Source organism: Notothenia rossii (assembly GCF_949606895.1).
Source record: "Notothenia rossii genome assembly, chromosome: 1".
NCBI classification, from domain to species: Eukaryota; Metazoa; Chordata; class Actinopteri; order Perciformes; family Nototheniidae; genus Notothenia; species Notothenia rossii.
This window is the reverse complement of record NC_136912.1, coordinates 50,078,586-50,099,170: the sequence shown is the minus strand read 5'-3', so window position 1 is coordinate 50,099,170 and position 20,585 is coordinate 50,078,586. Positions and strand designations below refer to the sequence as shown.

Here is a 20,585-nt window from a genome sequence, read left to right as displayed (position 1 = left end):
CGGACTTCTGGTTTGGGAAGCGGGGCTTCCGGTATTTGGGGGTGGGACTTCCGGTTTATAGGGGTGGGACTTCCGCTTTATAGGGTCATAAATCATTCCTTATCAGTCATTAATTAAAATCCAACAGAAGTGGCTGTCTTATAACTACTAACTCCACCTTCACACTTGACCCAATGCCCTCCAAATGTATTAAAGAGAGCCTCCCTGCCATCTCCCAGCTCATCGCCACCATCATTAACTCCTCCCTCAGATCTGGATCAGTTCCCCACTCTCTCAAACTGGCTGCTGTCACACCCATTCTCAAAAGACCTGGACTCACACCTGACATCACGTCCAACTTCCGGCCCATCTCAAATCTCCCCTTTCTGTCAAAAATACTTGAACGTGTCATTGCCTCACAACTAAAATCCCACCTCAGCTCCAATGACCTCTTTGAGCCATTTCAATCCGGTTTCCGATCAAAACACAGCACAGAAGCAGCTCTTCTGAAAATCACAAACGACCTCCTCCTCTCCTCTGACTCCGGCAAACTGAACATCCTCATCCTCCTCGACCTCACCGCAGCATTCGACACCATCAACCACACCATCCTGCTGTCTCTCCTCGAATCATCACTCAACATCACTGACACTGCACTCTCCTGGCTGAAATCCTACCTCACTGACAGACATCAGTTTATCAACATCAACAACTGCACCTCCTCCACTGCTCCTCTGTCCCAAGGCGTCCCCCAGGGTTCGGTGCTTGGCCCCCTCCTCTTCATCCTTTACATACTCCCCCTTGGCAAAATAATTTGTCGCCACAACCTTCAATTTTATTGCTACGCCGATGACATCCAACTTTATATCTCAACAAAAACCATCACCCCCACAACACACTCCACTCTCACCAACTGTCTCTCAGAAATAAAAGCATGGATGCAAACAAACTATCTCCAACTGAACAGTGCCAAATCAGACATCATCATCATCGGCCCCCCATCCCGTATCAAAGACATCCAGAATTTCAACTTCACCATTGACAGCCACACTCTATCTCCCCCCCTCGCATCCGCAACCTCTGAGTCATTTTCGACAGTCAGCTCAAATTCAACCACCACATAAATCACATCACCAGGACCGCCTTTTTCCACCTCAAAAACATTCCCCGTCTCCGCCCATCACTCTCCTCCTCTGCTGCTGAAACCCTGATTCATGCATTCATCACTTCACAACTCGACTACTGCAATAGTAGACGCTCGGCAACTATCAGCAGGAGGGCGGGGGAGCCTCGCTGCGGGGTAGCAGTGTGTGGACCTGTCAGCGCAACTCGCATGATGCCGAATTTAACAAACACATTTAAATAATTGGTTTAAACGGCATAATAATAAGGACGATCGTCCGTTCTGTGATTCTCCAGAGCACACATGCTATGATATTAGGGTCATGCAGAGTGAGATGGGATCGCTTTCCCTTTAAGAGAGAGAGAGAGAGGGGTGTGGCTTGTGCATGTGTGTTTGTGGTTGGTAGAGCGACAGTGAGAGAACCTATGGAGAGAACGTGTGTATGTTTCTGGAAGTGAAACGAGGAAGCAGAAAAACAGAGGTCTGTGATGTATTTTGTGAAACAGAAGAACAGCTAAATAAATGCAACGGCCTCCCAAGAAGAGCTCGCCTCTCTCTAAAGTGGGTTATCGAACTTGAAGCTTGTTGCTTCTGCCCTCCTCGACTACGGTCTGGGAGCCGACAGGAAAGTTCAACACACAGATGGCCAATCCGCCCCTTTGTAGCATATTATGTCGATGAGAGATGAGCAGATCGCCACTGGGCTTTCAACTAAATACACAGCCACGCAAAAACTGCGCGATTGGACAGCTCCTTATGGGTACTGCAATTAGTGAAGTGCTTTCCTCCGTGGTGAAACGATCAGCACTGCACCACGGAGGAAAGCGGCAGAATGTCACCTGGAGATAAAGAGAGCGGGGCTGCGTTGCGTGCATGGCTTCCTTCTGCAGGTAACGGGGAGACGCGCTCTGGCGGCGGTCTCGTTCAGGATCCGAAAATACAATTTAAATATTTTTGCACACTTATTCCACTTATTCCTAGTGTGCCACTGGTTACGGTGCCGCGTGCCAATGCTGGCACGCGTGCCAGGGGTTTCCAACCCCTGCTCTATGGCATACCATCCAACCTCCTCAATAAACTCCAACATATCCAGAACTCTGCTGCCCGCCTCCTCACCCACACCCGCTCCGGAGAGCACATCACTCCCATCCTCCAGAACCTCCACTGGCTCCCCGTCCGTCAAAGAATCAACTTCAAAGTCCTTCTCATTACTCACAAAGCCCTCAACAACCAGGCCCCCCCCTACCTCACAGACCTGCTGCACCACCACACCCCTTCCCGCTGCCTCCGCTCATCAGAAGCCAACCTCCTATCCATCCCCACCCGCACCAATCACCGGACCTGGGGGGACAGAGCCTTCTCCGTCGCTGCCCCCTCCCTCTGGAACTCACTCCCACAACCCATCAGAGACTGCACCGACCTCACCACCTACAAAAAACTCACAAAAATGCAGCTCTTCAATCTGGCTTTTAATGTGTGATTGTTTTTGTATTATTTGACTTTAACTTTAACTATATATTTATTTGTTGTTCCTTTCTTATCTTTTCTTTTCTCTTCACTATTATCTGTAAAGCGTCTTTGAGCACCTGTAAAAGCGCTAACAAATTAAATATATTATTATTATTATCTACGCCAGGATCCTGAGTCGGGGCTAATCCTGTTGCTGTGGTCATGTGTCCTGGATTCTCTATCCTGAGTACTGGATCTGAGTCCTGGACTTCGAGTCGTGGCTGAACTTGTCTCTGCAGTCCTGCCTAACTCTCACCATACTACTTCCCTGATGGCTCCCACAAGATTGCTAACATCCTCGTGGATTCATCTTCTTATTATAGACACATGCATTTCCAAACATTTGGTCTACCTATGTTGTAAAATGTATTATCTCTTCGATTTACACACGGCATCTATTGCACGTCTGTCCGTCCTGGGAGAGGGATCCCTCCTCTGTTGCTCTCCCTGAGGTTTCTCCCATTTTCCCTTTAAACTGTGGGTTTTCTCTGGAAGTGTTTCCTTGTACGATGTGAGGGTCTAAGGACAGAGGGTGTCGTATTGTCATACTGATATTCTGTACAAACTGTGAAGTCCACTGAGAAAAATGTAACATTTGTGATATTGGGCTATATAAATAAACATTGATTGATTGATTGAACAAATAAATATAAAGTACAAAACAGTAATAAATACATACATACACATGAATTATAACATTTAATTGTACAAATTGGACAGAGGGTGAAAAGAGGTGCTGCAGCACAGCAGTATGAGAAAAATAAAGAGCTTTTTGAACATTAAAGAAGAATGGAATACTTTATTGTCATTATACAGGTACAATGAGATGAGTAGAGCTACTCCTTTGTTGAAGGTGCCATCAAAGATACAAAAACCAACAAGAGACGTACACACTCAGGAGGAGACAACATACAAACAACAAGCATTCATACAGCATAAACCATGGAGACATATCCCAGTAGAGGCACTACATATTGAAATGAACTTTAAATGTCCTCTTAAAGTACAAGTTTCTTTGTGACACACTTCCAACATATTAAAATAAATGTACCAATACACTCTAAAACCGTCATTAACCTGAAACTTTTCAAGAATGTAATGTCACAACATGGAAGTCACTGTAGAGCAGGGGTGGGGAACCTCTAGCTTCGGCCCGCGAGACCATTTGATACGGCCCTCGAGGTAATTTCTAAACACACGCAAACATTTTTTTTTAAAGGAATCTAGACGCAAAATAATTAAACAAGCGAGTGCCTGTCTCCTTGAACACAACACGAGCCTAACGTGTCTTCACGTGGTATATGTCTCGTCTGACAGGGGTGCAGTTCTGACGGAGAGCAGAGATTGCAGTACCCATAAGGAACTGTACACATGACATGCCACAGTTTCTGCGTGGCTGTGTCTTTAGTTGTAAGCCCAGTGGCGATCTGTTCATCTGTCATACTGATCATACAGTCAATAACTTTGTTGTTATTAGCATCTGGTTAGCTAGCTATGCTAACGAATATAAGAAGCTTTTTCTACAACCAGTGAGGTAAAGGCACATCTTTATATGATCATTATAGTTATAAAAAAATAAGAGAATAAAGTAAACAGGTATAAAATACTATATGACAGTAAAAAAAGGTTGTTATTAATAAACAAGAATACAGTTTGAAAGGGGAGTGATTTGTAAAATATCCATAAAGAAAAAGAAAATCTGTTTGCAGTTCTGTTTCATATGGGTGTTGAGAGATGTATCCATAGATCTCTTCATTTTGCTCTCAAAGTGCACCAAATCTTCCCGGGCGAGCATGCCCCCGGAACCCCCAAAAGGATGTTAGGTCCACCCCTCACTTAAATCATGTTCACATGGAAAGGAAACTAAATACATACAACTAAGCCGGGCTAAGAGTGTAGTATCCTGACCTTCTACAGGTGCTCCATAGAGAGGATCCTGACCTTCTACAGGTGCTCCATAGAGAGGATCCTGACCTTCTACAGGTGCTCCATAGAGAGCATCCTCACCTTCTACAGGTGCACCACAGAGAGGATCCTGACCTTCTACAGGTGCAAGTGGAGAGCATCCTGACCTTCTACAGGTGCTCCATAGAGAGGATCCTGACCTTCTACAGGTGCTCCATAGAGAGCATCCTTACCTTCTACAGGTGCACCACAGAGAGGATCCTGACCTTCTACAGGTGCAAGTGGAGAGCATCCTGACCTTCTACAGGTGCACCATAGAGAGCATCCTGACCTTCTACAGGTGCACCATAGAGAGGATCCTGACCTTCTACAGGTGCACCATAGAGAGCATCCTGACCTTCTACAGGTGCACCACAGAGAGGATCCTGACCTTCTACAGCTCACCATAGAGAGGATCCTGACCTTCCACAGGTGCACCATAGAGAGCATCCTGACCTTCTACAGGTGCAACACAGAGAGGATCCTGACCTTCTACAGCTCACCATAGATAGGATCCTGACCTTCTACAGGTGCACCATAGAGAGCATCCTGACCTTCAAGTGCACCATAGAGAGGATCCTGACCTTCTACAGGTGCACCATAGAGAGGATCCTGACCTTCTACAGGTGCACCATAGAGAGGATCCTGACCTTCTACAGGTGCACCATAGAGAGCATCCTGACCTTCAAGTGCACCATAGAGAGGATCCTGACCTTCTACAGGTGCACCATAGAGAGGATCCTGACCTTCTACAGGTGCACCATAGAGAGTATCCTGACTGGCTGCATCACGGCCTGGTACGGCAGTTGCTCCGCCCTCAACCGTAAGACTCTCCAGAGGGTGGTGAAAACTGCACAGCACATCACCAGGACGGAGCTGCTTTCCATGGAGGACCTTTACTCCCAGTGGCTCAGGAAGAAAGCCCTCAGGATTATAAAAGACCCCCATCACCCCAGCAACAAACTGTTCTGTCTGCTGCCGTCTGGCAGGCGGTACCACAGCATCAGGACTAAAACCAGCAGACTCAGGGACAGTTTCATTCCACAGGCCAGAAGACTATTTACCACCTGAGCTTGCATTATTTTTTGCGATCTAAGTTTCATAACTACACAGTAGTTGTGTATATGTTATGACAATAAACCTTTGATTCTTGAATCTGAATCTTGATAGAAAAGTTAATCATTCATTTTAGTGCCAATGCATTACCCTTGTAAATGAAAGAGGATAGAGAAGGGAAGAAATGGAGTAGTGGATCCTGCTCATAAAATCTATAAAAAAAGAGTAAACACTGTAACTGATGTTACCATTCTGAAAAAATACATTTAGATTTTTGGTAATCTCTAAGTATACAAATATCACTGAGGACAATCACAGAGGGCTGTGCCTGGAAGCTGCTTGATAAAGGTTAGTCAAATGCACTTTGCCACAGACGTGTACTGTACAACTTAACCATACTCAGCTACATTACTATTGAACACCACCATGAAGTAATGTAACCGCAGAGTGTTAGTGAAGTAGTGCCGGCAGCATGATCAGCTCCAGCAAATGGGAGGTAGAGAAGGAAAGAGAGAGGATTCACTGGGTAACACACTTAACACTGCACATTCAATGAGTGTGTGAGTGAGGGAGAGAGGCACAAGCTATTTGTTCAACATTTCACTGTCAGCTGGAGAATGGGCTAAATGAGGGTCACCCTTCCCTCAGAGGTAGGTCACCACTATACACACACACACACACACACACACCCCCCCCCCCCACACACACACACACACACACACACACACCCCCACACACACACACACACACACACACACACACACACACACACACACACACACACACACACACACACACACACCAACCCAGTCTCACGGCATTTCGTGTTCACCAACACGATTTTTAATCTATTGATTCGTGTTCACCAACACGATTTCCACCTTTTTTTCGTGTTGCACAGCACGATTTTAAAAGCAATGTATTTCTGTTGGTAGTCTCACGGCATTAGGTGTTATAGGAAAACCGGAAGCTGTGTGGTTCAAGCCACGATTATTGCTTTTATTTAAAATCGTATCATTTCGGACTTTTGTTGCTGTCTGTGAGGAAAATAAATGGGGCTCATTTTTCCTCTTAAGGGTCATTCCAGAATTGGAGGACAATTTAAACACCAACATTTTTGAAAAATGAACCTTTTATTTTATAATTTTTTTTTATGTATTTAGGAAAAACAGATAATAAACCATCAAAAAAAGTGATTTGCCCAGCTTGGCATCAAATGTATATTTTCCAATGAAGAATTACCCCTATTACTATAATTATAGTAACAGGGTTGAAAGTAACAGGGTTGAAAATCAATGCTAATTTGAGCCTTTAACCTCAGGAATTATTGCTAGATGTAGCATGTAATGCTACTTTCCAAGGCAATGACAAACTTGGATATCTAATGCAAGAAAGATAACTTTGAAATTAATATGCTTTATTCTGGTAATATCAGTAACAGGGTTGAGTGGGTCAGAGTGCCACACTCTTTTACGACTGAAAAGATTGTAAAAATATGAAAAATAAAAGAGTGGACTTAGTTTTGGTCTACCCATGGCACTAGCACATGGCTTGCTGATGTCACTTCCACTGTGTCATCTGACTTACAGTTTTTTCACTTCCTGTGCCAATCTAAAAAGGTTTGGGTAACAGGGTTGAACGCATGTTGAGGGACACACCTTCTGTGTAAAATTACTGTTATTTAAAATATGTTTATGATTTAACAAATAGATTTTACAATTACAAGAGACATATATCAATAGAATAATACCAAAAAAAGTAAATAAAATCCCTATTTTAAACGTTATATTTGACATGCAAGTTGGTCACCAAGAAGCGGGGACAAGAGAAAAATGCCATTTTAGGGGATGTTCGAGAGCTATTTTATAATTTAAATAATATTTTGAAACCACTTTTTCTACACATTGTGTCTCAAGACAAGTATGTTTAACACAACAAGTGCATGTTTTAGCATTTTGGGCATGGATTATTAGATTTTTTATATGGGGGACATGAAATGTCCTCCAATTCTGGAATGACCCTTAATTTGTTATTCTTTTCAAGATAACACACTGTTATTTAGTCAACAATAACACACAATTATCCTTGTTTTTATTTATTTGTTTGATTCTATAATCTCAAGCTTTTTTGCCGTCCTTCAGGAACTGAATTTCAAAATAAAAATAACCGGAAACAGACGTAGGCCTATAAGAGACATTTCGAGCATCATCGAGTTTAGGATGGCCGAAGACACAACACGACCCATAATCCCCAATTAAAATGAACCGATTAAACATCTCTCTGACACAGTTTAAACGCATTTCAAGTGGAATAATTGTTCGTGTCTCCTCTTCGTGTCTCGGGAAGCTGGAAGCTGTATTATTTTCAAAAAATAAAAATAAAAACATATTCTTTTTAACCATAACGGGTACTTTACACAACATTGAGTCAAACTTATCCTTGTTTTAATCCTTGTTTTATTTATGTTAAATTGTTGTTGTCGGTTAATTTTCCATTTTATTTATTTTGGTTTAAGATATCATTATTTTTTATTTATTATTATCATGTTAGATGTTTAAACTTTTCTGCATTTTATAAGGCAATATATACTTTTTTGTTTTTGTCCGTAGGCTACTTAGGTTATTAAAGAGTTATCGTGTCAAAATATAGGAAATGTTTTTCATATTTTATTGTATAATCGGTACAGGAAATTACATCATTCAGAGCACCACCTATTGGCCAAAGACGCTGCCACCGGCATTGCGATCCATCCTCTGACAAAGTAAGTTGGGTCACTAAAGTCTGATACATGTTTTGCTTAGATTTAATAATTGGGGATTTTTTTAAGCCTTTACTCGCATGGTTCATCATACATACTGAACTGTTCTAAGTCTGAGAAATGCTTTCGCCATAATCAGCAAAGCAACATTAATGTGAAATTATTCTTGCGGGCGGCTAGCTAGCTAGCTCACGTTCAACATAAGCTTAAACTAGTTTAGCTACATTTATATCAGCTCATAAGTGGTGTGTGAAAAATATTTGTCTTAATTACGGCTACATACGTCAGTGTTAAAGTGTGAGTTATACGTTATCTTAATCGCTTTTGTTTTACACATGACAGTACTAACGCTGGCCGACATTTTAATGTTTGGGGGGGAGGGGCATAGTCCACGTCCATGTGCTTGTTACGCGTATGAAACAGGAAACACGTAAATTAACTCAGTCTGTCTAAAGCAGTTAAACCGTCACAATGTGCATTTAAAAAAACTAGTTTCACTACATAATTCACTTTTTCTGTTCTCTCCTGCAGCTCCTGTACCCACACCACAAACCCATACACTGATCTACACCATCATAAAACCAACGGCACTTTTAAGAGCCAAACTCAACCTATCTCCTTATCTCCCTATCTAGCTCTCTTATATCTATCATCTATTTCTTTATTCACCCTTCTATCTATGTTGTGTACTTCTCTACTTTCCTGTGTTTGTCAGTTTGTCTGTCTGTCTGTCTGTTTGTTTGTAATCCCGTGTTAATCATGCCAAGTGGGTCTACAAAAAAGACATGTCCCTTCTGTCAGAACATTTTATTTTGTGCACAGAAGATGTGTGGACATTGCCTTAAGGAGCAGCCAAAAAAGCCGCGGCTTGAGAAGAAGCTCAAGAGGTTTGATGAGAAGCGAGGGGGTTGGGTGTCAGGGCGGAAGAAGAACCACAACATTGCTTCCATCAAGGATGACGCCATTGTCTTGGTATGTACACTTTTTACTGTATGTTAAGGCCCGGACACACCAAGCTGACACCAAAGAACTGACACAGACGGACCCTGACTGTTTTCAAATATATTGGGCCAGGATCAAGTTGAATGTTGTTTTTATATACATTTATTTTTTAATGATGTTTGTATCTTATTAACCAATATACACTTTGATATCAACTTCAAATATAGATATTATTGCAAAGGTATTATTTAATATTCTCTTTTCTTTCAATTTTAAAACTACTCTTATCTTAACTTTCACAGCCTAGGGACACTATTTTAATTTAACTACTCATTTAAATAAACAGAGCACTTCCTTCACTTCCATGTTGTGTTCCATTCTTGCTTATGTACACACTTTTAGACCTTAAAGGTAGGGTATGTAAGTTTGACAAACCGGCTCGAGATTGCTAGAATTTGAAAATACACAACCGGAGAAAATCTGCCACTTCCTTATAGAGCCCCTCCTCCAACACACACGAACGTGCACATGACCAATGAGGGCACGAGATAAGTTTGTGCACAGATGGAAGGCTGACAGGCAGGTAGGCCATCCAGTTACTTTAGCCGGGCCGGCTCAGATGATTGGTCGTGCTTTTTACAGTATTACGGCTTCCACAGAGGAAATTTTTTTATGGATGTTTTGTCAAAGCACTTAAGATATTCATTGCTATCGGGATGTTAAGAGCATTCCATGGAATATAACAAAAAGTGTAACTCGAGCCGGTTTTTCAAACTTACCTACCCCACCTTTAATAAGACTACATAATTGTATGTTACTACTCTATATTACTCTTACGACTGCAGCCACAACATACGGGAACGTTTTACATCGTAGCACGCAATTTCAATTTCAACAGTGTCAAGCTATGCTTGGATTGTGTTACATTTTTAATTATGCAATAGTCATTGTAAGTGTTAATTCTTGAGTGGTCGCACATTTGTATCTTATTGTACTTTAACTTTAAGATTATCAGGGTTTGAACTGGGACTCAGGATACTGATTTATTTGTATTTTGTGTTTGTCTATAAAAAAAATTCTGCTTCTACTGTGTAACCCTTCCTGGTAAATACATGATTCTGCAAAAGCTTAACTCAGCATCTAGGTTTATGAATGGCATACAACTACATGCTGTCATCAGTAATGTTATAGTTGTAGTTATATAGTTGTTGTTGATGTTTCCTTTCCATTTCTTTATACAGTAAATATATTATTTTGTCATTACAGCTTGAGAAACTCCATGCCATTGGCTTTAAACCAGTGCTGCTTCTTGGCAAGGAGACCAGGAAGAAGGACGTCAAATGTGAAATCCTAACCCCTCGCTGCACACTGACCGCCTATGCCCATGATTACCTTGACAAGATAGGCACTTTTTATGAGTACCTTTGTGAAGGTGAGATGCTTGCACTATATCTTCACAGTTCACAGTATTGTGTACACAAAATGTTTGTATCAATGGAGAGCTTAACATTTCCTTATAACCAACACAGTTATATGGAATGAGTTTGGATCAACTCATTTAATAAAGTCAGTTAAAGAGCCTGTGACACGAAACCCAACAACTGTTGTGCAATGAAATAGTGGGCTACTAGTAATCTCGAACCGTCAGTTTAAAAAAGAAAAAGCGATACCGCTCCGATAAATATCAATAATTTCGAACATCGCGGGAAAATTCCTTCGACTCATTTTGAGGTTTTGGGGGAAGCCTGAAGTGACGTCAATGCGGGAACGCTTCACTGTGCGGCGAGAGAGCCAAACACGGACAAAGTGTGTTGTCATGCGTAGAAATTGTGAATTACTGAGTTTAGGCACGTTAATAACGTTTTAATGAAGTTGACTACAGTATATTCATATTTGTCAGTGCTTTCATGTCAATTCGGCGAACATAAACATAAATGATCGTGGTGAAGAGGATGATTAAATTAGGATTAAAAATCGGTAGTGAGAGCTGCTGAATTTCCTCCCGTCGGATGTGATATAAAAACAAATCGATTATTTTTGTAGACTCAAGTGGATGAAACTACATTTATTAGTGCTTTCATGTCAATTCGGCGAACATATGATACATTAAATGATCGTGAGGATGATGATTTAAAAATCTTTTGTTTGAGCCGGTCTGCATTTCCTGATGAGAAAACAAACCTTAGCTTTTTGTAGTTGCAGTCAGTGGTGTAGTGGGAGTTGGACGCGGCGGTACGCCGTACCCCCACTTATTTGAAGCATGATTTCTTTTTTTAATAGTCTAATACATCTAAAATCATTGCCAGTGTTATCAGTTGCAAGTGTGTGTTTGTTCTAATAATGACGAAAACATAATAGGCAGATTTCACAGTAATTATAATAAAAACGTAGCTCAAGCATTTATGCAACTTGATTTGAAGCGTGTGTGTGTGAGGGGCAGAACTGTGTGTGTAGGGTGACCAGGTGTCCCGCACTGTGCGGGACTGCACACACAGCATTTTTATTATTTGTCCCGCGTCCCACACATTGAGACTATGTCCCGCATTTTAGTGATAGTCGCGCAGAAAGGCCGGATCGGTTCGCTGACAGCCGGCACCGCCCTTTATTATTATATTGTCTAAACGGCATCATGTAAATTGCGCTGACAGGCGACACAGAGGTCCCCAAGGCCACCCCCCCGTTGACAGTTCACGAGCGCGTCCATAGTGTCTCCCGTCCACCCACCACCCCGTCCACCCAGTAAAAACATCCCCACTACACCACTGATTGTAGTAGTACACCAACATTGATTAAACGTGTGTTTTTTTTTTACCACAATGTTGGGGAAATTAATGGATAAAATGCACGGATTATTATTATTATTATTCCCACTCCGATCGGGACACTAGGTCCACCGTTTCCCCGCAGCGAGGCTCCCCCCGTTGACAGTTTACGTGGGCTGGGCTGGGTGCAGTGGCGGACTGGCCATCGGGACGAATCCCGATGGGCCGGTACCGAAGTGGGCCGGTCGGATAAGTCACTAGCACATCCCCCACTCCCCCAGTTGACAATTTACTAGTGGTACTGAAGTGGGCCGGTCGAGAGTCCCGGGCTGATTTTTATTCCCAGTCCACCACTGGCTACATGACCGTATGATCGCCCATATTGACGCACCTAATTCCTAAACTTCTAGCAGATACAAAATAAACCGATCCGTCAGCCTCATATGAGCTCTCAGACACGTTCAAAATTAAACTGTCATCGCTGTCTGAGCTTGCTGCTGTGTGGGCCATCGTGCGTTTACATGCAGATGCAGGGATCCTGAACGGTGCAGCTGGAGCGCTGTGCCCGCATTGACGTCACCCATAATTTGGCGGGACTTGAAGAATCCCCGAGAAGATCCAGGAAATGGTCAACATTGAAGGGCAGATTAATGGTTATCAAAGTACAAATATCCAAAATCAGTTCAGTAACGGTTTTCAAGGGGACAATATTTACTCAAATTGATGGGTTTGGATGATGGGGGAAAATCGTGTCACAGGCTCTTTAAGTTAACAACAATTTACAGCGACTGTTTTCAATCCATCCAAATCTTGTGGGACAACAACTTGATCCAGTATTTATCCTTTGATACAGCCAGAAAGCAGTCATTTGTGCCATTTATTTGGGTTTGGCAAACTATATTTTTGTGAGACAGCTAACACACATCCTTTCTACCTGTTAACTGTCACTATTTTTAGCTGCAAAGTATTAAAAAAGTTGAAAGTAATTGCAAAAATATTTAGGGTTATGGACAACGTTTGACGGTTTTTATTTTAGCAAACTACATACAATAAATACATTTTTAAACACTGAGTATGTAGCCTAATGAGACATGGGTTACTCTGCAGAGGGGACTTGTGGACATTTAACTGTTATTTATCAGGAAATAGTTAGGCAAGTTTACGTGAATTTGAAAAACCATTTTGGGGTATTGTGCTACCACTTGCGCATTCATTGTATACAAATTGAAAGTTGTAAAGTTGTTAATGTCAAGGTAGTTAGGTTTGATGACTGAAATGTATGTTTAGGCTTGAGCCATTCCTTAAGCAATTTCCTTTTAGCAAACCGTTCCTAAACGGTTTCCTTTATCAACGCCCAAAAGGGAGAAATATTTTTGAGGTTAATGGTAAGAGCACAATACATGAAGACGATCCCAGTTGACCACATATTCAGTTTGGCAGTTCTGTATTAAGGTCATGTTTCTCGGGTTGTAAACAAAAGCAGTTATCCAGTGCATCCAGAGGTCCCTTTACATTACATTTATGTTTTTATCCAAAGCGACTTGCTACTTATTTGATTGAACTTATGCAAAACACGTTTGCGTCAGTCTCATAAATTCTGAACAAAATGTGTGGATGTAAATAATGTAAGCGAACATACATGCACACGTCTATATGTTGTCTACCGACAAATTGACATGTCACATCACATGTAGAATGTAGACACAAATCGGAAGAATAATATCGCAAAAACAAAACTATAAATGGTTGACTGGATAAATACTACTATTTCTCTGCTATTAACTTTGACTGCACACAATCCTATGACATGACGAGTATATTTTTGACCCTTTCTGGAAACATACCTTAAGCACGCTGTATTTCTTATTTCTAGATATATGAGTTAACCTCTTTGTCTTAAGCAAGTCAAGACCAACATTTGTTTAACTTGCACAGGTTGGACACAGGACTCCACTGGCCAGGGGGTTGGGAAGATCCTGAGGAAGAGACAGTCACGCTCAACCTCACACCCTGTGACCCATCTGAACCAGAAAACAACTGGCAGGAGGCAGGGACCACAGAGAGCCAGGTGCCAGAGACAAGCACCGTGCAGGTGGAGGTGCTGAAGACCCCCCCTGTGAAGCAGTGCACCATCATAGAGGTGGGGCAAGAGGAGCAGCCCCAGCGGGATGATGTGAGACAGGCTACCACCACGGAGGGGCCAGGTAATAAAATAGATAGATAGAATCGGAGGGATGAAACCCTCTTTAATGGTCACACATGCAGAGCACACAGCACACACAGTGACATTTGTTCTCTGAGATTTGCAGCTTTTATATTTATAAAAGTCAAGAGTGTTTTCCGATATTTTCCTAAAAAATTATTGTAGGTAACTTGTTGACAAGTCATGCTTCTACAATATCTTAAAACACCTAATTGCACTTCTTGCATTTTTGGGAATAATGATTGTTCCAATAGGTAAATAATAATAACAACAATAGCTTAATCTAAATAACAATTTCACCTACAACTTCATAAATATGAAAGGAAAATGGGATACTTGGGTATGTGTATATCCTTAGGTACTCGGATATAAATAAATATTAAACGTTTAGAAAAATACAGTCTTTCATTCCTGAACAGACATGTGGTTACTATATGGTTATACCTTTTTCACACAAAAATGCAAAGCAACAGCAGGCTTACTTTACATTTGATAAATCACAAAATAAAACTCCTATGTGATTTGGTTTACACACAGAAAGGGTCTTACATTGTATCGTTGGGCAGTAGGTCGATTACATCAAAAATGATTTGGCTCATGTCCATATATTGTACGAGAGGTTGATATCATTAATATTGTGGTCTACCTAAAGCAATCCCTGACCATAGGGGTAAACTTCGAAGCAACTCATGCAACAACGTCATGCAGCATATTTAAACTTTATACTCAAGAACTGCATTTAGATACGACACTGTCCCATAATGAACATACGGGGAATAAACGTAGGTTTTTGAATCAAAGTTAAATTCATTTAACGTTACAGCACAACATGTTAGTATTTATCAAACTATTCCTTACACATAAAGTATGGAGTCAATTATATAGGCAAGACAACAAAACACCTAGACTTCATAGATCAACCTCAATTAAATCGCAATAACAAAAAAATATCTGTACCAAACACCTATTGCATCATGTGATGCTGCATTTGTGGGATGTATTTTGAAACTTGAGTTTAAGCTTAACTTGGTATACTGTATGTATATAGTAATATTTCTTCTTCAACCCACAGCTGTCAGGACAGGGTCCGTGAGGGACACAGTACTTGGTCCTAGACTCAAAAAGAAAAAGCCAGGTATATTAACATTATTAAGTATTTTGACTGATTATAAACATTTGCATGAGTCGAATTGATTGGTATTCTAATAAATCTATCGACATGTACTTTAGCAAAGTGCATGTAAACGCAGTGATTGATGCTTCTTCAGTGAGTTAACAATGCTATATTGTGTCTAATAACTATAACTGATACATTATCCAAAAATCCAAAGGGCTTTAATTGTCTAATTAGACTCAAATACATACAGTCATAGTTGATAAGGTGGTGATGAGAATGCTAGGCAGTAAAGGAAGCAGCAGGGCAGTATTTTCTTTGGTCATCTCAGGCTCAGCAGTGGTATGGCCATTCAAACAAGCATCCCATGTTAGGACTGAGAGCAGCTTGGTTCCATTTCAATGATGTAGACAGTAACTTTTGCCCAGTGATAACAGTGTGATCACTTTTCATCGTGCAAGTCTGGTTGCTACTTAAGTGTTCATAGTTGTATTTATTTTATTTCTAATATGACTAATACTGTATGTGGAACCTGCTTTGATGTTCACAGATTGCTCCTACCACACTCGCCTAGAAACTTTCCCCATCAGGAGTGTAATAAAAGAAAGAATGAGAAATAGACGGGAATAAAAGTAATGCATAGGGTGTGCTTTATGATTTACAAACTTCCAACACAATTGTTTGCTAAAGCTAATATGCGTGTGGTCTTTCCGAAATTAGAGATTTGTTTTCTTCTCTTGATAGGGAAAAGCAGAAATGTTGGTGGAGTGGGAGCCCTGTCCAGTATGGTATATATCTTCCAGTTACTTGGCTTCATGTCATCTGATGTAGTCCCATGTTGGAGAACAAACACATGATATTTAACAAATGCAAAACATCCAAATCTACCTCCAGTCCTCTTATATATTTCACTGCTGTTATTCTGAAGCAGCTGAAGTAGTGTAGGAACAAATGATTTTTTAACTTCATTGTTGTTCATGTATGTGTTTTTGTTTGTTTTTATTGTTTGTTAGAACATTTGTTTTCATTTCTATGCTCACTTTTTCTAAATGGTAAATGAAACATTTACTTATATAAATTGAGTTATAAGATGTTTGCTTCACACATGGTTTATGCTTTTCGGAAAGACGAAACCAGTAACTGTAACTAACATTATTCCATTCTGTTTTCAGTGGCAAGGAGTGGGCTCATTCCTGGCAGTCGAAGAATTCTCCGGGATAATGCATAAAAATAAAACCTGTTATTTGAACACCAGTTTTGTTTTTGCACGTTTGTTCTCTTGTTTATATGCTCCATTTGAGTCATATTTAATATGTTTCTATTAGAAATAAGATGAAAACCTCCACCAAAATGCATTTGACTTTTTAGGAAATTACAGTTGAAATACTACATGATTTCATTGTCAGTGATAGGAACACCATAACCTATTTTAAGCATATTCATGTGTGAAATCTGGTACTTTGCCATCCACTGCCTTATCTAATTTGTTTAACTTCTGAAGTATAACACTTTGGGTAGGCTTGCATATAAAGCGTCTTTGGGTTTCAGAAAAGCGCTCTAAAAATAAAATGTATTATTATATCATTTAATTATAGGCCTAATTAAAATGATCCTGATCTGGATCACTGGTTTTGCTACTACATTTGAAAGCTTTTGGGGACAAATGCTTGAGATATTAAAATGGTAGTGAATACTTTGAATTTTCTTTTTCACTTATTGAAAACCACAACTCGAGTATCAGGATGGTCTTTATCTGGAAAGTTATCCACATCTCATCACCACGTTGTCACGGCGACCCTTTGTCACGTCACAGATACGGTACCCAAACTCAGATCGCTACCCAAACGATACTGCCGTTGCTAAGGAGGCAAAAGTGCAAATTTGTATTTTATATTTTTTTAAACACAGGGTTTGGTTTCGGATCGCGCCCGATTGACGGATTTCTGAAAGGGAATGGAGCCTATACGGCCGTCAACGCAAAACAAGTCGAACGAGCAAAAGCACACACGCCGGAAGAACTACAAATATGTCATCTCTATGTACTTCGTAACGATGTTGGGCGCGTATCTAATGGGAATTGTAGTTTGTAGCACTGCTCTCATATCATTTCAATGGGTTAACTTTCTATTCTTCTGTGTTTTTGTATGTTTTGAGCTGAGGTGCCAACTCAACATACAATGTTGATGAAATGAATGACATTTGGTGATGATTCATGGTTTTTGTGTTTATGTAATAGCAGTTAAAACAGGACCGGTCAAATTTGACCGCGAACACCAAAGTAAGGGGGGGAAACAAATACAATAGGAGGGTTTTAATGTAACCATTACTTATGACATTGATGATATTTTAAATCAAAAAACATATTCCCTAAAATGTGGAAGCTCTGGATGCCATACAAATGAATAGTTGATATTTTTTTAGGGTCACAACTTTGGCACTAGAGCACCTAGTGTTATCAAACGCATTTCAATGGTGAAACTATCCAAACATATTGCATATGACAACATTTTCCACTACGATGAAAGGCGTGTAAGCCATAAAAACCTTATTCTGGTTCCATCATGGGTAACCCCACCCATCCTCTCCACCTGCAGCTGGACAGACAGATAACCCCCCCACCTGGACAGACAGGAGCTCCTTCTCCAACAGACTGCTGCAGCTCCGCTGTCACAGGAACCGATACAGGAAAACATTCCTGCCCACTGCAATAACTCTGTACACAACACGTTCTCACTCCCAACCGGTCACATGTTGAAGGACGGTCAACTCCTTGCAGTATCAATACTAATTCGGCTGACTTTTATATTTGATCCAATCGGTATATTGGTATATTTACACCATAACGGTGCACAGCTGATAGAAAGGGACACCTAGTGGTTAAAGCACGTTATTACAATTTATTATTTTTATTATTAGATATTAATAGTAGACACATTAAACATTAAAGAATACTTTAGGTTAAGGTCTTATTTTTGAATAAGAAAAAAGCTTTGGGGGTATAAATATTAATCCTGACAGAGTACTAATATATTGCTTTCCTGCAATGTTAACTACTGTATGTTTAAGCACTTATTTTAACTGATATTATACATATGTATTATAGTCTTATAAGATGTATGTAGATAGTATAAGAAATGTGCAGAATATGACAGTTTAATGGTGGAGGTATACACACATATTGATAGATGTCTTGTAATGCACTGTGGTGGAACCTGCGACCCAAGTTGTTCATCTCCGACCTTGTCAGGTTTTGAACATTCAATAAATAAAGAACAAAGAATTATTAAATATAAAACACAGAATTTGTCTGATTATACTAAATGATCTACAAATAAACACCACTGCATATTTACAACTGTTACACATGCTGATGTAACGCAAATGTTTCCAACTTGGGATCAATAAAGTATATCTTATCTTAAGATGATCGATGGCTACTGCCATATTTGCAAAATTTGCCTCTGAACCTTGACAAGTGCATGTTTCAGGCTTATCAATTTAAAACAGGAGGGGTCACAGACATAAGATGAGCTGTTAAATAAAGCTCTTCTGACCTTAGCTGTCATGTGGGTATATATACCCACATGAGCTTTATTATTTATATTATATTATATATATATATATATATTTATATATTATGTATATTATATTATATATATTATATTTATTTTTATTATTTTATTATTTATTAATGCCGCCCATAATGGGCAGCATTAATATATATATTAATGCTGCCCATTATGGGCACAAGCAATTTCCCCCCATTTATTAATTATATATTTTAAATGTGAGTGTTTCCTATCCCCTAAACCTCCAGGGATGTACACAGTTTAATACTGGCAACTTCTTATTATGGGAAATATGAAAACGTCTTTTAACAATTCCCAGCAGAGACGTGCCATAGAACATATTTCGAAACACACAATAGTGTGTAGTGAAGTATTATTTGAATTATTTGAAGTATTAAAGTAACGTGTTATGGCAGGAAAGTTAAATCTGGTATATTCATTTTAATGTCACCTTATATATATATTCATGTATGTTAAATTTGAAGGGACAAAGTATATTTTCCCTCCCCAATATATTGAGGTGAAGTCTTTGTGTTTAGAGAAGGATGGGAGCAGGGGACATCCTAATTTGGGGATAGCTCCAAGACTCTGGAATGTTTCCCTCATAAAAGAAGAGGGTGCGTTACACATGCTTGGGGCAAATATGTGTGTTTTCATTGCAGTAAAATGTGCTACATGATTACTGTTCAACTATACCTCTGTTCTTATTCTTTCATGTGTGGGTACTAAATGGCCACAAACATTGTGGAGAAATTAGCTTAAACATGTTTTATTACTCTATAGGAAATGGAAGCAGCTTTTATGATAGGGACGAGAGAGCATTTTCAGCATGTCAATTATCAGGGAAATCTACTTGTTTTCAATAGATGTGTGTGGTTAATTACTTTGTATTAATAATAACAATATGTGTAAAGGAAGCTGGAAATATACAATGTGAAACCTTTTATTTGAAGTAAAGATGTGAACAATAGCTCAAATGGCGGGAGGGGCTGTAGGACAAATGAGTGTGTTCTCTATATTAGGCCTGTGTGAAGTTTGACTATTTGAAAAGCATCTCTAATACTGCTTAAGAGCATAGGTAATGTGTTCCTCGTTATTATTGATATGAAAGTAATTTACATGTATTACGTATATTTAGCCAACTATAACAACTATATCTTAAAACATACTTTTAACTTGTGTGTGGCAGCCTGAGGCGGGAAGATGGACACAGGGACAAAGGGCCATAAAGGGGATGTGTGTGTGCTGGCTGCAAGATATGAAATAAGATAAGGAAACTTGTTGTTTAGAGCAGGTTCGTACCAGACACCAAAAGGTGTCTGGTCTTCGTCAAACTGAAAGAGACTTTTTGTTTCCGGGTTTCTTCTGCTGTGTCGCACTGATTGGGTGCGACAGGCCATGTCTTGGTCTCTCCCAATAAGATGACCTCTGGGGAAAGCACCCACACACCTCCTCCTGTGTTTTAGTATGAAAGCCTGTGTTTTCCTTTGGTTCGGGCTCTTGTTTTTGACCGGCCGTTCCTGAGACCTGTCTCACACGTGGTAGAACCTGAGCCCGGAGTACTCTGCAGAGTGCTTCGTGATTCCTTTGTATTTGTATTGTTACCTTGTATCATTAAAACAAGAT

The 20,585-nt window shown here is 40.2% G+C and overlaps 1 protein-coding gene across 2 annotated transcripts; it reads left to right on the top strand.

The window, feature by feature from the left end:
• Positions 1–8,079: 8,079 nt before the first annotated feature.
• On the top strand, positions 8,080–15,370 carry LOC307039180 (uncharacterized protein). 2 transcript variants are annotated; one of them, XR_013808158.1, is made up of 5 exons: positions 8,080–8,372; positions 8,901–9,341; positions 10,578–10,743; positions 14,009–14,277; positions 15,349–15,370. XR_013808158.1 is itself a non-coding variant. In XM_079681027.1 (3 exons), exons 1-3 carry the CDS (start codon positions 9,129–9,131, stop codon positions 14,176–14,178), a joined length of 549 nt encoding a protein of 182 aa, XP_079537153.1. In that variant the 5' UTR covers positions 8,749–9,128; the 3' UTR covers positions 14,179–15,044. The 2 variants fall into 2 exon arrangements, 1 of the variants encoding a protein (XP_079537153.1); XM_079681027.1 differs by lacking the exons at positions 8,080–8,372; positions 15,349–15,370 and having other exon boundaries at positions 8,749–9,341; positions 14,009–15,044.
• Positions 15,371–20,585: the final 5,215 nt, after the last annotated feature.